The following is a 20,368-nucleotide window of genomic DNA, read 5'->3' as shown; positions in this document are numbered from 1 at the left end:
TTGAAGTATTTTTAACCCTAAGTTAAAAGCACCTAAAACCATTAATTATTAATGTAAAGCAAGAAGCATGAACCACAACCAACCCAGGGTCTTTGAAATCTCTAGTTTTAGGAAAACAGTTTCTTTAAATAAAATAAACAAAAACAAAATTAAAATGTATGAATATTCTGTTTGCAATGTTTTTGCTCGCAAAACAGTAAAAAATTCTCTCAGTAAATTTTTCATGCCCATTGCTTTGACTATCTGTTTCAACACCTTCTTCCTTTTTTTTTTTTTTTTTTTGCTCTATCCCTGTGCTAGATATGCACAATTTTTTCTGTTTGCTATTTTTTTCTCCATCATCCCATTCTCATGCCATCTCTCACCTCCCCATATTTCTGTCTTTCTTTTTATTCATATCCCATCATCCCTCCATCCTGCTGGCTGGCTGACCTAAATCCTGCGCTGTTTTGGAGCTCTGCTCTGGGCGAGACAAACTCTATGTGGCTTTCTGCAGCCACACACATCCTCTCATGTCCCAGTGCATTGACTGCACATGAGAAAAAGACAGAGGATAGGTGGGGGTAGGGGGCTAAATAAGGAGAAGGAGAGAGCTAGAAAGAGGATAAATGCAAAGAGAAGCATTGTTAAGCTAGCAGAATAACAGGTCACTCCTGAGTTGATTGAAAAAAAATAAAAATGTGTTTTAGTAATTAGACCTCAGTGGATGAGAAATAGCACATGAATGCATTTTAAATTATCTGTATGCATGATTTTTTTTACACACTAGAGACACTGAGAATTTAAATAGTTTTAATTGTTGCCATCAGTCTGGAGGATGGTTTGTTTCATTTATAGTGGATATGTTTAGTTTTTAAATGTGACAATATAGTGTCCATGGATGAGGAAGTTCTTTTAATAGGCACAATTCTGGAAATTACTAAAGATGTTTTTAAATGAATATACATGGAACAGTTAGTCATATAAGAGTTTGATTTATCTCAAATGTTTGTAATTTTTGCAGATTTCCTTTCCTGCACAGCCAAATTTGATAGCAAGGATGTGACACATCAGCCCCCATTTCCCTGTCCTGACCCTTTTTCATCTTCCATCATGCCACTGTAAAACCACTGATGGGATGAAGTCTGCCAAAGGCAGGCAGCGCATGTCTCGCATTAACATGCTATCCTCTTATGTCCACCATGAAGAAACGTGCAAATATATATTATATATATATTTTTTTTACCATTGTGTATTAAAAGGAGGATATGCAGGATATTACGGGAAATGGATATCTGTTTTATTAATGAACATATTTTATTATCTGTAGTATAATAATTTGTAAAAAAAAAAAAAAAAAATGAGTACACCTTACTGCTCCCATAGGGTAAGTAGCAGCCAGGTACTGCTAATCAAATGCACTTGTTTAACTCATGAGGTGGCAAGTGTAACCACCTCTATTGAAAACAGGACTTTTGGTAGTTAGGTGTGTTGCCAGAATCTTCTCAGGAGTGGCTATCCCAGCAAATTCAGCCCAAGTTCACACTGTGCAATGCTCATAGAAACTACAAAAACCCAAGAGTCACATCTCAGCCTCTACAGGTCTCAGTTAGCATGTTAAATGTTAAAGTTCATGACACCATAATTAGAAAAAGACTGAACAAGTATGGCTTGTTTGGAAGGGTTGCCAAGAGAAAGCCTATTTGCTCTAAAAGGAACATAGCAGCACACCTTAGGTTTGCAAAGTTGCCTCTGAACAAACCACAAGATTCTGGAACAATCTCCTTTAAACAAAGGAGACATAGCACATCAGCACAAACACCTCATACCAACTGTCAAGCATGGTGGTGGAGGGGTGATGATTTGGGCTTGTTTTGCAGCCTCACAACCTGAGCACCTTGTAGTCATTGAGTCAACCATGAACTCCTCTCTATTTTAGAGTCAAAAGTGAGGCCATCTTTCTGACAAGGCAACGATCCCAAGCATACCAGCAAATCTACAGCAGAATGGCTGAAAAAGAAAAGAATCAAGCTATTGCAAAGGCCCAGTTAAAGTGCAGACGAATCTCTTATGGTGGGACCTTAAGAGAGCTGTGCATAAACAAATGCTGGCAAATCTCACTAAACTGAAACAATGTTGTAAAAGCGTGCGCCAACATTCCTCAAGAGACTGATGAAGTTCTACAAAAAAAGGCTTACTTTAAAGGTACAGCCAGTCAATTTTTGTCTTTAAATTAAAAAAATATTTTACTCATAAATATACATAAATTAGTGTGTAATTACATCTTCCAACAAATTGATGTATTCTCATAAACATAGAACTCATCCATTAAAATTATATAGAAGGGCGCCGTTTTGTGGAAGCCATCATGTTGCCCCTCCATCTTGAAGACAGTGGCTGAACTGGACATCGCCATCCATCCATGCATTTTCTACCACTTATCTGGGTTCAGTTCATGGGGGCAGCACTCTGAGCAGAGAAGCCCAGACTTACCTCACCCCAGCTACCTCTTCCAGCTCATCCGGGGGGGCACCAAGTCCTTCCCAATCCAGCCAAGTGATATAATCTCTCCAGTGAGTCCTGGGTTTCCTCCCAGACATCACAGTTCTGCCTAATCACATTTTATGCAAGTGGCTAGAGACCAGCCCTATACATAGTACCCCAAATGCGGAGGAGAAGGAAACTCATAGGCATTCGCCTCCTGTGGAGGCAAATTTTAATTCATGTCTGCACCTTCAGACTCAAGATATGAAGGACCATACCTATGTTTTATCTAAGAAGGAGTCCCCTTCATCAAAGAAGCAAAAACGCAGGGGAAAGACCAGCATCTGGATAAAATGTCATCCTCTTCCTCCTCATCTCAAGCCTCATCTCTTGAAGTCAGGGCTCTAACACACAAAAACAAACATAAACATGGTTGCTCAGTACAGATATTGTTGCAGTTACTTATTGTCAGCAGATTAGACATGCAACTCTCCCATCTCCAGACAGCTGACAACAAGCCAGCTAAACAACAAATGCTGGTTATAAGCTAATATTATGCCAGCTGTTAGGCCAAAAAATAAATAAATCAAACTTTCCCTCTGATAAACAGTTTGAGTACATGAGGTACAGCAGCTAACAGGCAAAAAAACAGCAGTGCTTACTGACAGAAAAGGTCAGGATATCCTCAACAACTCACCTCATTAATGCTATCATCGGACAGGAGTGAGCTTCAGTGACTCATTGACTCATGTTGGACTCCTTTCACAAAGTTTTACAGCGTCCTCCAGAGTAAATAGACGTGGACACATATTGACAGCTGAGGTAAACAGTGGCCTAACAGCCCACTCACTACAGAGGGAGGCAGGCCAAAGTTGTTTGTCCTCCAGCAGCCACCATAGCTGGGATTATGCACCTGAACTGGGAGGTATAAGAAAACAGAACTCAGTTAACTGCAATCTACTGACATCTAGAGGTGAGAGTACACAATCTGTAACTTAAAGGTTTTGTTGCTTAAGGTGGTTCTGCGGTCTACTGAATTATGAGGTCTACTTACTTTCTCACAGGACTGATTGATGTTTATATAAATGCTTTGGGGGCATTTCAGGCCTTGACAATCCCTTTATCATTTTAGTTTTACCCTTTTTCCTTTTTTAGGTTTTAGTGTTATAGTTTTTTTTCCTTTTCTCAGTCTTATGCCCACTAAATTATGGGTGGCTGTGGCCCAGGAGGTAGAGCAGGTCACTTACTAATCGGAAGGTTGGCAGTTTGATTCCTGGCTGCTACGGGCTGCATGCCAAACTATCCTTGGGCAAGATACTGAACCCCAAGTTGCTCTTTGATGCAAGCATTGGAGTATGAATGTGTGTGAATGTTAGACAGTAAGCACTTAGCTTAAATATAGATGGAAGTGCTTGTGTGAATGCAAATGTGTTGTATAAGTACTTTGAGTGCTCAGTTAGAGTAGAAAAGCACTACGGAAAGGATTTGGACGCCTTTAAATTTTTCACTCTTTGGTTCATTGCAGCCATTTGCTAAAATCAAAAAAGTTCATTTTATTTCTCATTAATGTACACTCAGCACCCCATCTTGACAGAAAAAAAACAGAAATGTAGAAATTTTTGCAATTTAAAAAAAAAAAAACTGAAATATCACATGGTCATAAGTATTCAGACCCTTTGCTCAGTATTGAGTAGAAGCACCCTTTTGAGCTAGTACAGCCACGAGTCTTCTTGGGAATGATGCAACAAGTTTTTCACACCTGGATTTGGGGATCCTCTGCCATTCTTCCTCGCAGATCCTCTCCAGTTCCGTCAGGTTGGATGGTGAACGTTGGTGAACAGCCATTTTCAGGTCTCTCCAAAAATGCTCAATTGGGTTTAGGTCAGGGCTCTGGCTGGGCCAGTCAAGAATGGTCACAGAGTTGTTCCGAAGCCACTCCTTTGTTATTTTAGCTGTGTGCTTATGGTCATTGTCTTGTTGGAAGGTAAACCTTCAGCCCAGTCTGAGGTCCTGAGCACTCTGGAAGAGGTTTTCTTCCAGGATATCTCTGGACTTGGCCGCATTCATCTTTCCTTCAATTGCAACCAGTCGTCCTGTCCCTGCAGCTGAAAAACACCCCCATAGCATGATGCTGCCACCACCATGTTTCACTGTTGGGATTGTATTGGGCAGGTGATGAGCAGTGCCTGGTGTTCTCCACGCATACCGCTTAGAATTAAAGCCAAAAAGTTTGATCGTGTCTCATCAGACCAGAGACCAGAGAGATCTTATTTCTCATAGTCTGGGAGTCCTTCATGTGTTTTTTGGCAAACTCTATGCGGGCTTTCATATGTCTCGCACTGAGGAGAGGCTTCCGTCAGGCCACTCTGCCATAAAGCCCTGACTGGTGGAGGGCTGCAGTGATAGTTGACTTTGTGGAACTTTCTCCTATCTCCCTATTGCATCTCTGGAGCTCAGCCACAGTGATCTTTGGGTTCTTCTTTACCTCTCTCACCAAGGCTCTTCTCCCACGATTGCTCAGTTTGGCTGGACGGCCAGGTCTAGGAAGAGTTCTGGTTGTCCCAAACTTCTTCCATTTAAGGATTATGGAGGCCACTGTGCCAATTCTTTTGTAACCTTGGTCAGATCTGTGCCTTGTCACAATTCTGTCTCTGAGCTCCTTGGGCAGTTCCTTCGACCTCATGATTCTCATTTGCTCTGACATGCACTGTGAGCTGTGAGGTCTTATATAGACAGTTGTGTGCCTTTCCTAACCAAGTCCAATCAGTTTAATTAAACACAGCTGGACTCCAGTGAAGGAGTAGAACCATCTCAAGGAGGATCAGAAGAAATGGACAGCATGTGAGTTAAATATGAGTGTCACAGCAAAGGGTCTGAATACTTATGTGATATTTCAGTTTCTCTTTTTAATAAATTTACAAAAATTTCTACATTTTTGTTTTTTTCTTTCAAGATAGGATGCTGAGTGTACATTAATGAGAAATAAAATGAACTGTTTTGATTTTAGCAAGTGGCTGCAATGAAACAAACAGTGAAAAATGTAAAGGTGTCTGAATACTTTCTGTACCCACTGTACAGTATATAAGAACTAGTCCATTTACCATTTTACTAAATTATAAATATGGAAATCAGTTAAATTCAGTTTTCTAGGAGCTGTACTACAGTGTTCTCTTTAGTACATAAGTGTATGCTTATCCTCACAATGGATCGTGTTTTTTTTCCCCGAGAATGGTCGACAAAGCAGTCTGTAAAGTTCCACTGCATTCCCTATTCATGGTTTAAAATATACTACATAAAATTTTAAAGAAGATCAGGTAGGACAGCAAGCCTTACAAGTATTATACTTCTAAAGAATATGTTTGCATTTATATTTTCATTCACCATCACTTGTAAGTCTTTACAATTTGTTGAAATTATATTTTCACACTTATATGCACACATCTGCCTTAGGTTTTCTGTTTTCAGAATATTAAATTGGAAAGAGATAGGGGAATGGCTTTTTCGTTGTTTTGAGTCCTCTCAAGAAATCTGCCCTTTGGGCTCCAATTATTCTTCATTTGTCTGATAAATTAACTTCCCTCTTAAAATGTCCATCCACATGTCTCACTTTCTTTTTCTGATGCTCTTATTTTTTCTGTCCTTTTCCAGAACATTGCAGACCATGTGGCCTTTGTAATCACCGTACCCACGGCACTGGCCATATTCCTGGCTGTGTTTGTGCTTGTCTGCATTGAGTCTATCTTCAAGAAGCTTTTACGTGTTTTCTCCCTGGTCATCTGGGCTTGCTTGGTTGCCATGGGTTACCTTTTTATGTTTTCTGGGGGGATCATCTGTCCATGGGATCAGGTAAGAGAAGAGATGAAGTTTCTGATATATTTATTTGCTGTGGAGTATGTTTGTGTGTTTATATTATGTGATTTATTTGTGTTTCATGAGTACTTTTATGATAAGCTAATACAGAGACAAGAAAAAGTATGACTCCATCTGGTCTGAAACCCAAACGTGACCAGCTGATCTTTCCTTTTTACTCTCATCTAGTGTAGAGTGTGGTTAGAAAGAATGTGGATTTATGTGAAATGTCACACGGATTCAATTGGTCTGGTTTATTATTTTTTCATCTTTTACCACTTGTGATTTCTGACCTACATTCTGAGACAGGCTGCCTTTTAAGTTTTGAATTGATCATGCACAATCTTGAGTGCTTCCTGACATTTAATCATGATTTGTTGCTTTGTCTATTTACCTCTGTCTCAGTGAGTATAGTTGATAAGCTAAACTCATTCGAGTTTATATTAATACGGCAAAATGACATTAAAGTCTGGCCATGTGTTACAAAAAATATAATTGTGGAGCTTTTGAATGTGAAACCACACTGACTTTCACCAGCGATGATCATTTCTTTATAGATTGTTACTGTAAATAGTATTTAAGGGAGTATTCATACAGTTTATAGGAACTACATGGATTGAAAGACCTGGAATATTATTATTTTACTAAAACTAAAACAAGATTATACGAGATGTGATTAAAAAGTTCAAGAGATCAGCCAAGAAAAATCCAAAATCATACCTGACCCTTCAAGATCACCTTCATGTGTGTGGCTGGATGGTTCTAGTCTGGTTTATATTTTTAGATTGACTGGCATAAGTCTCCTTCTGTCTGCTTGCACTTGTTCCTTAGTGATATGCACTGGCTCTCATTCACTGTGCCAATATGGCAGCCCTTTATGTTTTTGGAAAAGGCAGAATTTGCTGTGAGGCAGATCTGGTGAGTGGGGGAAGTGCTGAGTGAAGATTGTGTTGGTTTGTTGTTGTCCTGTATTTTATTTTCAGTGTTCCTTGTGCCACAGTTCAGGTTGTTTCCCCTGAATGTTATCTCTCACACACCTTACGGACATTAAAAGTAGAACTCCACAGCCTGGCCCTGTGGGACAAATTCACAGTGTACAATACAGAGAAAGTCAGGAAAAAAAAAAACCACTCATTCCTCACCTCCTCACTTCCACCTTTGGGCTTGGAAACTGTCCTGTCATAGCCGGAGACCTAGCTCATATCACCTTCTATGTGAAGCTATGACCCTTCACATAAAATTTAGGTCCTTTTGAAATCACAGATGAACAAATCTAAGTGGTCATACCACGGTTTCAAGGGACCGATCTAAAAATAGCAGTTGTGGTAAAAGTATCCTGAAGATGCATCAGAAGATAACTTAAAGGGAAAATCTGCCAAATTCAATTCCAGTATGGATTTAGATTTGGGACAATTCTCATCTATCTATCCATACATACAGAATTACATGTGCAGAAGATGCACAGTTGCCCCTTTAATTCAATTCAATTCAATTTTATTTATATAGCGCCAAATCACAACAAACAGTCGCCTCAAGGTGCTTTGTATTGTGGGTAAAGACCCTACAATAATACAGAGAAAACCCAACAGTCAAAACGGCCCCCTATGAGCAGCACTTGGTGACAGCGGGAAGGAAAAACTCCCTTTTAACAGGAAGAAACCTCCAGCTGAACCAGGCTCAGGGAGGGACAGTCATCTGCTGTGACTGGTTGGGCTGAGGGGAGAGAAAAGACATGCTGTGGAAGAGAGCCAGAGATTAATATCAATTAATGATTAAATGCAGAGTGGAGTATAAACAAAGTAAATAAGGTGAATGAGAAGAAACAGTGCATTATGTGAACCCCCCAGCAGACTAGGCCTATAGCAGCATAACTAAGGGATGGTTCAGGGTCACCTGATCCAGCCCTAACTATAAGCTTGATCAAAAAGGAAAGTTTTAAGCCTAGTCTTAAAAATGGTGTCTGTCTCCCAAATCCAAGCTGGAAGCTGGTTCCACAGCACGAATGCTTTAAATAACTACATGTACATACCTGCTATGTATCTTTGCGTACTGAGTTCAGAAGCAACTGCAGGTAAATTTGCAGGACAAATGCATAGTGATTCTTCATTGTTACCGCCATATGCAGCCTGCAACAGGGCTCCTTGAAAATGGCACAGAACATTAGGTCTTCCCCATTTGAGAGCTGCACACATTCAATGTAAATGCAAGACAGATGTCTGGTGTGGACTCAGCGAGGTAGCTTAAGTTGCACTGATTCATACACATCTCCATTCATTCCTTTCTTCTGCTTACTGAAATGTCAGGCCATTATGACATTACTGCTCTCTCACTGCAGCATCTTACCCATGTTAATTAACACTTTATTGAAGAGACATTATTTTTGACAAGCGCTACTGTCTGTGCAGTTTTAGGAGCTTGTTGCCAATTTATAGATTAAGCAAATGGCTTGTTAGTGTTCTCACATGGCTTTATCTTTTGTGTAAAGTATTCAGTTTACTCATTTACGCCTGGGGTGACCAGAAAACTTACTTCATGTATCAGCGCAATGAATGTGAACCATGCTGTCAGTAAGGAAAAAGCCTTTGAATAATACATATGTGCTAATTTTTAGGCCTCAGTTGAGATATTCTAGTCAGAATAAAAGATGAATAGTTCTTCATATCACTCTGACTGAGAGGGCAGGGCAAGCCAAAATAGCTGATGGTTATATAAAATTCATTTTGACATTTTGCTTTCATGCTTAACCTAAGGAGGTAAAAATGTTTAAATAACAATCGTAGTTGCCATATCCTGAGGCTGATACACAATGTCTGCCAGGCAAATTGCATGTAAACCACTGAAATCAGTTAAGAGAACAGTACAGCAATGCATAGGCTCCACTCTAAACATGGCTCTGAAAGATTTGTAGTGCCAAAAGACCAAAGAATGTCAAATGGATAAAGTTAGTATCGGAGCCATGACAGTAATCCTACTAAGTGGACAGGATCAGCACTTTAGTCACGATTTTATATTTATTTATTGGCAGCAAATCACGTCTATCATGGATGATTTTAAGCTAGAATACATATGCTGCAATAAAATTTCTTCTTTTCAATTAATCACCTGTAGCTATATTGCTATGTTTCTTGCAACACTTTGCACATCAGTAGCCATACAGCTGTCAAGCTAGGGAGGCAGTAAGTATGCTAGTTTTACAACCTGCCCTTTAAAATAAAATAAAAAAATGCTGTCAAAAGTCCTCCAAATTTGTCTTCAAAATCCCATTGTATCTGCTGTGAAATAAACTATATTTGCTATTTGCAAAATTATCACCAAGTACATTGTAAAGAATGCCATACCAATCCTGTGTAAGGCTTTCAAAATGGACTCAGATATTCATGGTATGGACAAAATGCTGTAGCATTGCTTTAAAATGTGGCTTATGGCTTGTGGCCCTCACAACTTCTGCAGCTGCACAGATATGGTGCAAATTTCTGATCTATTTAATTGAGATCTGGTTAATATGGCGATCATTATTCTGTTCAGTTTTTGACAACTTTTCCTCTGTGATTTCGTGATTATCATGCTAAAAAAAAAAAGCAAACATAGAAGATGGTAGCTGCACTGGTAGGTGGTGATCAGGTGATCATAAAACGTTGCTTAAAGCATTTCTAAGTCAGATCATCGAGCCGCGATTGATTGGTAATAAGGTTTTCATGAGCGTGTATCCACTGATTTTTGTGCTTGATTGACACAAGTGAAGCCCAAAATTGCTGTTGTATCCCTTCTACCTAGAGAACTGGAATTTTTTTTCCAACTCTTGAAATATAAAAATCCCACAAGGTCAGTAACTCATCGGTCTGGTATACACCATAAAGACATTTATTAATGTCAACCTGACTTGAAGCTCTTGACCTCTATTGCAAAATTATTTGATTCTGCCACACAATTAGCTGATTGGATAATTGTATTAATGAGTATGTCCAGAGGGATCTTTTAAAAGTGTTTTTTTTTTTTTGCATAGGTTTCACTTCTTTCTTTTTAAGTATTTCTCTTCAATTGTGAATTTGGAGCATGCTGTGCAGTTGTTTCACAGCCAATTATATTAATAACCAGTCTTTGAATCTGTGGTTACCCTGGTGTTATTCTGCAGTTGCTAAGTGGATATCTGCTGCAGAAGAGAAACTAGGGAATTTGAAGTAAAAGACAGAGTCAATTATAGATTTCTGTGCTGTAGCAAAGAGGAAGACATGAGAAGTAGGGGAACAAAATACTGATTAGAGCATTGGCTTCATCCTCTCTAATCACCTCACCTGTCATGTACAGCCCTAAGGTCATTTGGAATGATGACTTTTTCCCATGTCCTTCATTGCAGTGCAGCTCTCGCTAGTACGTGTATGAAAATTGTTAAACATTAGGTCTCTCTCTTCCAAGTCCCTATTAGTAAATGATTTAATAATTGATCAACGTATTGATTTATTCTGCCTTACAGAAACCTGGTTACAGCAGGATGAATATGTTAGTTTAAATGAATCAACACCCCCGAGTCACAGTAACTGTCAGAATGCTCGAAGCACAGGTCGAGGAGGAGGATTAGCTGCAATCTTCAATTCCAGCTTATTAATTAATCAAAGACCCAGACAAAGTTTTCATTCTTTTGAAAGCCTGACTCTTAGTCTTGTCCATCCTAATTGGGAAAATCAAAAAGCTGTTTTATTTGTTATTATCTATCATCCACCTGGTCCCTACTCAGAGTTTCTGTCTGATTTCTCAGACTTTTTATCTGATTTAGTGCTCAGTTCAGATAAAATAATTATAGTGGGTGATTTTAACATCCATGTAGATGCTGAGAATGACAGCCTCAACACTGCATTTAATCTATTGTTAGATTCAATTGGCTTCTCTCAAAATGTAAAGGAGCCCACCCACCACTTTAATCATACTCTGGATCTTGTCCTAACATATGGCATAGAAACTGAAGACTTAACAGTATTCCCTGAAAGCCCCCTCCTGTCTGATCATTTCTTAGTAACATTTACATTTACTTTAATGGATTACACAGCAACGGGGAATACGTTTTATTACAGTAGAAGTCTTTCTGAAAGTGCTGTAACTAAGTTTAAGGATCTAATTCCTTCATTGTTATGCTCTTCAGTGCCAACACAGTGCAGAGCAGCTACCTAAACTCTGCTCCCAGTGAGGTCGATTATCTCGTCAATAGTTTTACATCCTCACTGCGTATAACTTTGGATACTGTGGCTCCTCTGAAAAGGAAAGCTTCAAATCAGAAGTGCCTGACTTCGTGGTATAATTCACAAACGCACAGCTTAAAGCAGATAACCCGAAAGCTGGAGAGGGAATGGCGTCTCACTAAATTAGAAGATACTCATTTAGCCTGGAAAAAGAGTTTGTTGCTCTATAAAAAAGCCCTCCGTAAAGCTAGGACATCTTACTATTCATCATTAATTGAAGAAAATAAGAACAACCCCAGGTTTCTTTTCAGCACTGTAGCCAGGCTGACAAAGAGTCAGAGCTCTGTAGAGCCGAGTATTCCTTTCACGTTAACTAGTAGTGACTTCATGGATTTCTTTACAAATAAAATTTTAGACATTAGAGAAAAAATTATTCATAACCATCTCAAAGATTATTCTTCATGTTCAGCTGCTTTCAGCACTGCTGGTATTTGTTTAGACTCTTTTGCTCCAGTTGATCTTTCAGAGTTAACTTCAATAGTTACTTCCTCCAAACTAGCAACATGTTTATTAGATCCCATTCCTACTAGACTGTTCAAAGAAGTCTTTCCAATTATTGATGCTTCAATCTTAAAAATGATCAATCAGTCTTTATTAGTTGGCTATGTACCACAGACCTTCAAGGTGGCTGTAATTAAACCTCTGCTTAAAAAGCCATCACTTGACCCAGCTGTCTTAGCTAATTATAGGCCAATCTCCAACCTTCCTTTTCTCTCAAAGATTCTTGAAAGAGTAGTTGTAAAACAGCTAACTGATCATCTGCAGAGGAACGGTTTATTTGAAGAGTTTCAGTCAGGTTTCAGAATTCATCACAGTACAGAAACAGCATTAGTGAAGGTTACAAATGATCTTCTTAGAGCCTCTGACAGTGGACTCATCTCTGTTCTTGTCCTGTTGGACCTCAGTGCAGCTTTTGATACTGTTGACCATAACATTTTATTACAGAGATTAGAGCTTGCTATAGGTATTAAAGGTACTGCACTGCAGTGGTTTGAATCATATTTATCTCATAGACTCCAATTTGTTCATGTAAATGGGGGGTCTTCTTCACACACTAAGGTTAATTATGGAGTTCCACAGGGTTCTGTGCTATGACCAATTTTATTTACATTATACATGCTTCCCTTAGGCAGTATTATTAGAAAGCACTGCATCAATTTTCATTGTTATGCAGATGATACTCAGCTTTACCTATCAATGAAGCCAGATGACACACATCAATTAGTTAAACTGCAGGAATGTCTTAAAGACATAAAGGACTGGATGACCTCTAATTTCCTGCATCTAAATTCAGATAAAACTGAAATTCTTGTTCTCGGCCCCACAAATCTTAGAAACATGGTGTCTAACCAGATACTTACTCTGGATGGCATTACTTTGGCCTCCAGTAACACTGTGAGAAATCTTGGAGTCATTTTTGACCAGGATATGTCCTTCAATGCACATATTAAACAAATATGTAGGACCGCTTTTTTGTATTTGCGCAATATTTCTAAAATTAGAAACATCCTTTCTCAGAGTGATGCTGAAAAGCTCATTCATGCATTTATTACTTCTAGGGTGGACTATTGTAATTCATTATTATCAGGCTGTCCTAAAAGCTCCCTGAAAAGCCTTCAGCTGATCCAAAATGCTGCAGCTAGAGTACTGACAGGGACTAGAAAGAGAGAGCAGATTTCTCCCATATTGGCTTCTCTTCATTGGCTCCCTGTTAAATCTAGAATAGAATTTAAAATTCTTCTCCTCACATACAAGGTCTTGAATAATCAGGCACCATCTTATCTCAAAGACCTCATAGTACCATATCACCCCAACAGAGCACTTCGCTCTCAGACTGCTGGCTTACTTGTGGTTCCTAGGATACTTAAGAGTAGAATGGGAGGCAGAGCCTTCAGCTTTCAGGCCCCGCTTCTGTGGAACCAGCTTCCAGCTTGGATTCGGGAGACAGACACCCTTTCTATTTTTAAGAATAGGCTTAAAACTTTCCTTTATGATCAAGCTTATAGTTAGGGCTGGATCAGGTGACCCTGAACCATCCCTTAATTATGCTGCTATAGGCCTAGTCTGCTGGGGGGTTCACATAATGCACTGTTTCTCATTCACCTTATTTACTTTGTTTATACTCCACTCTGCATTTAATCATTAATTTATATTAATCTCTGGCTCTCTTCCACAGCATGTCTTTCTCTCCCCTCAGCCCAACCAGTCGCGGCAGATGACTGCCCCTCCCTGAGCCTGGTTATGCTGGAGGTTTCTTCCTGTTAAAAGGGAGTTTTTCCTTTCCACTGTCGCCAAGTGCTTGCTCATAGGGGGTCGTTTTGACTGTTGGGTTTTCTCTGTATTATTGTAGGGTCTTTACCCGCAATACAAAGCGCCTTGAGGCGACAGTTTGTTGTGATTTGGCGCTATATAAATAAAATTGAATTGAATTGAATTGAAATGTTGCTGCCAGTTACTACAACTAAAATTCTAATGTGTAATACGAGCAACAGACAAAAAGTACTTGTAGATAAGACCCCATCATGCACATTAATAGACTTAAAATAGGTGGCTTAACTTTCTTTTGATTTTTCTATATTGTTCCAAGATTCCCTGTTGCACAAGTTGCCACATTTTTACAGTACAACAAACTGCAACAGTTTGTTTGAAACTGCTTCACTCCAGCGAGGCAAAGGTCATTACGCATGCTCAGACATAAAGTTTCACAGGACTCAATGCAGTACTGTGAAAAAACAAAGTGCATCCCATGTTTCAACAGCTTTCAGAAGCACCTTTAACGAGCCCATACTCCTTTGAAAAACAACCTCATAGGTTGTTTTTGCAGACACGTTTTATGGCCAATACCTACGTTTTAAAATAAAATTAAGTGACGTCTAGCATTTTTCATGAAAGAGCTTTTGAACATGTTCGGTTTTCTGAAATTCTGCAGAAATACATAAATATGTATTTTCTCAGATTTCTGAGAAGTTTATTGGGACTAAATGATATTAGATGCCACAGGAAAAGATTAAACATTAAATAAATAGACTGGTTCTTTTATAACTCTTTTCTACTGTACTTTAGCACTCAAAGCACTTTATACAACACGCTTCATTCAGACCCATTTATACAAGCAATTCAGGATACCGAAGGATACTTTGGCATGCTGACTAGAGCAGGCAGGGATTGAATCACCAACCTTCTGATTACTAGGTGACCGGCTCTATGTCCTGAGCTACATCCAAATTACATGCTGATATGACCGACATGACATGCTCATTTTGGAAAGGCTCATATGGGTCATTTTGAAGTAAATGATTGGATTGGAGGATACATGGCCTTTAGCAGCAAAAACCTGAAGTTATCGCTTTCTATGTCTCTATTAATCTCGCACACCATTATAGAAGAATCTTGTTCCACTCTTCTTTATAACATTGCTTCAGTTCATTGAGGTTTGCAGGTTTTTTTTAGCCATTCTGTTCTAAGTGGTGTGCTTGAGAATTGTCCTGTTGCATAACAAAGTTTCGGCCAAGCTTTAGCTGCTAGACAGGTGGCCTCACATTTGACTCCATTTAATTATCCATTTAAAATCTTGAGCCATGCAGGTGTTTTTTTTTATTTTTATTTATTTATTTATTTTAGAGACAAGAGGCTTTCTCCTCACAAGGCTTCCAGACAAGCCATACTTGTTCAGTCTAACTGAGGCCTGTAGAGGCTGAGATAGATCTCTTTTTGCAGTTTCTCTGAGCATTGCATGGTCTGACCAACATAAACCTAACTCCCAAAACTCCTATTTTTCCTAGAGCTGGTCACATTTGCTGATGAGTTAAACAAGTGCATTTGATTAGCATTATGTGGCTGCTACTTCCCTTCACTTAGTCCTGTCCATATAGTCCTTTAACTTTCTTAAAGCCTGAACATGTTTTGTTGAAGTACAAAGTATGAGTAATAATTTTTTGTTGATTAGACTCCAATGAAGCAACAATTGTTGCTGGTGGTGTTAGAGATAAAGCAGGTGAAGACTTGGATAAGGATCTCCATCAGGCCAAAATAAGGTGGAGATGGGGGGAGACGGGTTGCATGAATAAGAGCCTGAAAGGCAGAACGTCAGAAGAGCGCTGAGATTTAAAACACACAGAGCAGAGGCTGATTGGCTTGCAGAAGGTAGGCAACAAAAGACTGGCCTAGAGTGTTGATGACAGAATTAAGTTTGTCAGCACGGGGAAGTGGAAGTGGAAGTGTGGGAAGACTAGTCTGAACACCCAGGAATGCAGGCAAATGAATGAATACAGATCATCCTTAGGGAACTTAAGCATCATTGGAGAAATTTACAATATCTGAGATAGAGTCTGATCAGTACAGTGCAGAACAGGGAGCCTCCCCTTTACATGAGTAAACTATCTGGCAAGATGTAGCTACAAGCAGCAATGAGAGGACCAACCAGTCTAGTGGCACAGCCGCCACTGTAACTTGATAAGATCATGTAAAAAGCATGTATTGATATGATAAGTATGTTTTTGCTTATGCAGCATCAGCACAGGTAAAATTGACACTTAATTTGGATTATGGGCAACCTCAGGAAGCTGTGTCATTCCCATACACCAAATTTGATATCAGGACATGAAATATTTGATGATATACATGAGCTGTGAAAAATGTTCAGAGTTAATATTTCTTGGCCTTTGGAGCCTCCACAAAATTCCCACATGCAATGAGAATTTTAATTTACTGCAGCATCCCACTTTGTGATTGAATGCATTTTTGTGTAACTAATACCTCATTCCAAATCCAACTCTTTAAAACACTAAAGTTAAGCATATCACAAACAAATTGATTGAGACAACTGGTAGAACAGCAACTCCCATATTCTGCAAGCTAAAATGACTTGAAGATGAAATGGCTTTAGTTGTCCATGAGAAAAGGGTTGTGTAGCAACAAAGTAAAGTGGGGGAAACTTCAGAATACAGTTGGTACACTTAGATTCCATTCTTTCATTATTTTTTTTTATCTCAGTACATTCTCAGTACTTGCCCCAAAGCCTATACATGCTAACAAGGTCACTGGACTAATTCACTTGAGGAAGTTTTGGGTCAAACTTTATAGATGTGCACAGATGGCACTTAGAATTTAATATTTTTCAGTTGCATTTCTGCTCATGTCTAGACAAAACTAGATGATTTCCCTGTTGTCCCGATTATATTTTTTAAATCCATTGACAAGAGAAAACTTTTCCGCCTGAGGGAAATGGTGTAGCCTTGGAACCAAATGAATCCAGCATCTCATGTGTTATCTCTGGCAGAATCTGTAAAGCCTCCTCCCATTAGATTCCCACTGTTTATTCAGTATACTGTGGATTAAATAGAATGACTGCCATCTCCATCTGTATTTTTATGGTGACATCCTCAGAGAGATAATGTCACAGTAAGAGAGCAAAACATAGTAATACTAAAAGCTGCACTGTCAGAACATGCTGCCGTGTAAAAGAAACATTGCGTTGTTGATGGTCAAATAGTTCCTATGCGGTGTTGTGCTCACCATTCCTGCTTATTATAGAGTACACTTTCCAATTTGAAACCTGAAATCAATTGGATGCTTATCCTTTCCCCACAAAGCCCTCTCTATTTGCTGGTGGTAGGAAGAAAGGCTTATCTGTGTGGTCCAGCCTCTACCCCTCACTGAGGGATGTCTGGACCATGCTTCATCTCCTCCTTTCCTTCTCCCTGTCTCTCAGACACACATGCCAGATGCACTCACAAGAGGGGAGATGGCAATAGAACAGGAACTACTGATAGGAAAGACAGGCAAGACAGGAGAGATACAGTTTAGTGTAAAGAGAAGTCATTTTTTTTCCTGCACTACCAACTTAATTTATCTTAGTGATCAAGGTCAACATACCTATACAGAAATTGCACTTGGCTTATTGCCTCTTATGCACTTCATTTAATTTTGTATCTTTACTCTAAATCAATAGATTTTTTTAACTGAAATTTAACGTGTAGCCAGAAATTAAATGAGTATATGTCTTCTTTGACCATAAATAGCTGACACACACACACACACACACAAACACACACACACACACACACACACACACACACACACACACACACACACACACACACACACGTGCTTATTACATGGACAACAGCACACAGATTTCATGTTGTAAATCTAACGTGTACACTAATCTCAGCCACTGACTGTAGACTAAAAGGCTGATGTAATGTGACACTCCATCTCTATAATTTGTTTTATGAACCCTCACCAGTGTAATTATCAAGGGATAGATTCATGGAGAGAAGCAAAGTTGACTCACCATGAAGAACCAACAAAAATCTTTGGCCAGAATTGTTAGATAAGAGCTTTCTTAATAGGGCTGGGCTCCATTTGAAAGATCCAATATTGAATCATAAAAATGAGACACCAGTCTTTTAACGTATTCTTTTTCCTATTGATTTTGTGAAGCTTTAACCCAGGCTGTTTAGACACGTGAACTTTTGATCCCTCACAGAATGAGATCCATCCAAGTCCAGTGAACCAGCATCAGCTGAATCTGTTTGGTTGAATTAGTTTCCACTGAAGGCAATGCCAAAGCTGAAGACATACAGTATATCTGGTGGCATTTTGGATTTAAAAACTATGAAAACAAAATGGGGAGAAAATAAGCAACGTAACATATATGATGTCATACGTAAGTATGCAAAATACAGGTAAAATACTGTGAAAATACCACAAAATCCAAAACCATTTGACATTTTTGAAAATGTGTCTTATTCAAACAAAACCCCACCGGAGAGGGTTTTGCACTGAAATTGCAGTTCCATGTTCCAAGTTTGTTGCAACATTCATATGTAGGCCCATACTACATTGTTTTAAATGATGGCTTCACACTAGAACCATGGTACATTTTACAGACATACAAACATTTGAATAAATCATTCAATAATCTGTATTCTGAAGTTAAACACAAGGTCTCAACCTCACTTAAGTCGGTTGACAGCTGCCCTGTCCACAGGTGGATACCCAGAGCCATACATTCATACCTGACAATCAAACCTGGTTTTCACAGTATTTTGGCTGAAACGTTGTCTGATGCACTAAAGAGTGGAATCATACAAGCAGACAGTCAGTTGTAACACAGCAGCTGCAGTGGACAGTGCTTCAGAGTCTTTGCAGTGGAATGAATGAAGTGGTTTCATATTAGATGTTTTAAGATAAGATAAGATAAGATAAGATAAAACTTTAATAATCCCACGACGGGGAAATTTGTGCATTACAGCAGCTCAATACAGAGAAAAAATGAAAAGGATGAGTAAGAACAAATAACTAAACTAAAATAGAATAGAATAAAATAAAATAGCAAAAATCTATACACATATACATAAGCACTATATACATAAATATATATATCAGTGTCAATACCCACATTTACATATACACACATATACACACATATACACACACGTCAAAACACTATATACATATTTTGTGCGCTCACTCATCTCAGTTCACAAATAAGTCCCAAAATTCCAGCTGTTGTCTTCTTGACAGGCCAGGTAAGGTGGATTGTGTCTAAGGTTGTCACAATACTAGAATTTCAAACTTGATGTGATACCCAGGAAAATACTCGATGCTTGATACCATTTTCGATACCACAGGGGAAAAAATTGAGACAAATATTTTGTGCAAAAGAAAAGCAAACTAGACAATATTTTTCGGTTGTGTGATGTAGTGCTGCATTTCTGGTAACTTGGAACCATATTTTCATTGCTGATCAAATAGAGCAGGGAAGGTAGGCTGCCACTGCTTGTTGCTAGTTACTGTTAGAATTTCTCAGCTTCAATCTGACATAAAGTATCAGTCAAAAGTTTGGACACACCTTCTCATTCAAATGTTTTTATTTTTTATTATTTTTCCTACATTGTGAAGTAATACTGAAGTCATCCAGACTGTAAAGGAACACATAAGGAATCATGTAGTAAACTTAAAAGTGATAAACAAACCAAAATATGTTTTAGATTTTAGATTTTTCAAAGTAGGCACCCCTTGCTAAGATGACAGCTTTACACATCCTGGTATTTTCTCAGTCAGCTTTATGAGGTAGTCACGTGGAATGGTAATAGAATTTACATCAGGTAAGCCTTATTTACACTGCTAGATGATTCGATTTAGAATCAAATGTTGCACTGAAGATACGTATTAATATTTACAGTACTGAAATGTATTGTTAATTTTTTTGATTTACCTGTTCACCATTGTTGTCTAATGAAAGACTAACAAAGATTATACTGTCTCTGCATTACACTGAAGTAACCACTTATTGAAAGGCATTATTTGAACTGGCTTGCTAAATGTTTTTATAAATGCCGCAGGTTATAGTATTCCTTGTACACTCTTAACCCAAATTAGTTGAGTTTACTAGAAAATCGCGTGGAAACTCGTTGCCTTAAACCATTCTAGTTTTTACACAAAGATGAAACTAAACATGTTTAGTAGTCTTTACTAAAATTGATTAGCTCATATAAATTTCTTCCTATTTATGAGAGCTAATCCATTTTAGTAAATACTACTAAACATGTTTGATACATTGTACTAAGGTTCTAAGTTAACACAACTAAACATGTTTAGTTTCATCTTTGTGTAAAAACTAGAATGGTTTAAGGCAACGAGTTTCCACGCGATTTTCTAGTAAACTCAACTAATTTGGATTAAGAGTGAAAATTACTTTTAAGCTAAACTGTAAAGCAAATAAGCAATTTAACATTTAAAGCTATTTATATTTTGTTAATATGATTAATAACATTTCCTCTTACCCTCTTCCTATTACCCTTTTTATGTTCAAGTTG

At 38.5% G+C, this 20,368-nt stretch overlaps 1 protein-coding gene across 1 annotated transcript in view; it reads left to right on the top strand.

The window, feature by feature from the left end:
* adcy2a (adenylate cyclase 2a) overlaps positions 1-20,368 on the top strand; it is a 72,886-nt gene that overhangs the window by 2,674 nt on the left and 49,844 nt on the right. The window contains exon 2 of the mRNA XM_030749770.1: positions 6,112-6,309. Coding sequence (XP_030605630.1) covers positions 6,112-6,309 — 198 coding nt within the window. The remainder of the gene's footprint in view (positions 1-6,111; positions 6,310-20,368) is intronic.

The sequence above is a fragment of the Archocentrus centrarchus genome, chromosome 16 (genome assembly GCF_007364275.1).
Source record: "Archocentrus centrarchus isolate MPI-CPG fArcCen1 chromosome 16, fArcCen1, whole genome shotgun sequence".
Classification (NCBI taxonomy): domain Eukaryota; kingdom Metazoa; phylum Chordata; class Actinopteri; order Cichliformes; family Cichlidae; genus Archocentrus; species Archocentrus centrarchus.
The sequence above is the reverse complement of the archived record's forward strand: the minus strand, read 5'-3'. Positions and strand labels throughout refer to the sequence as shown.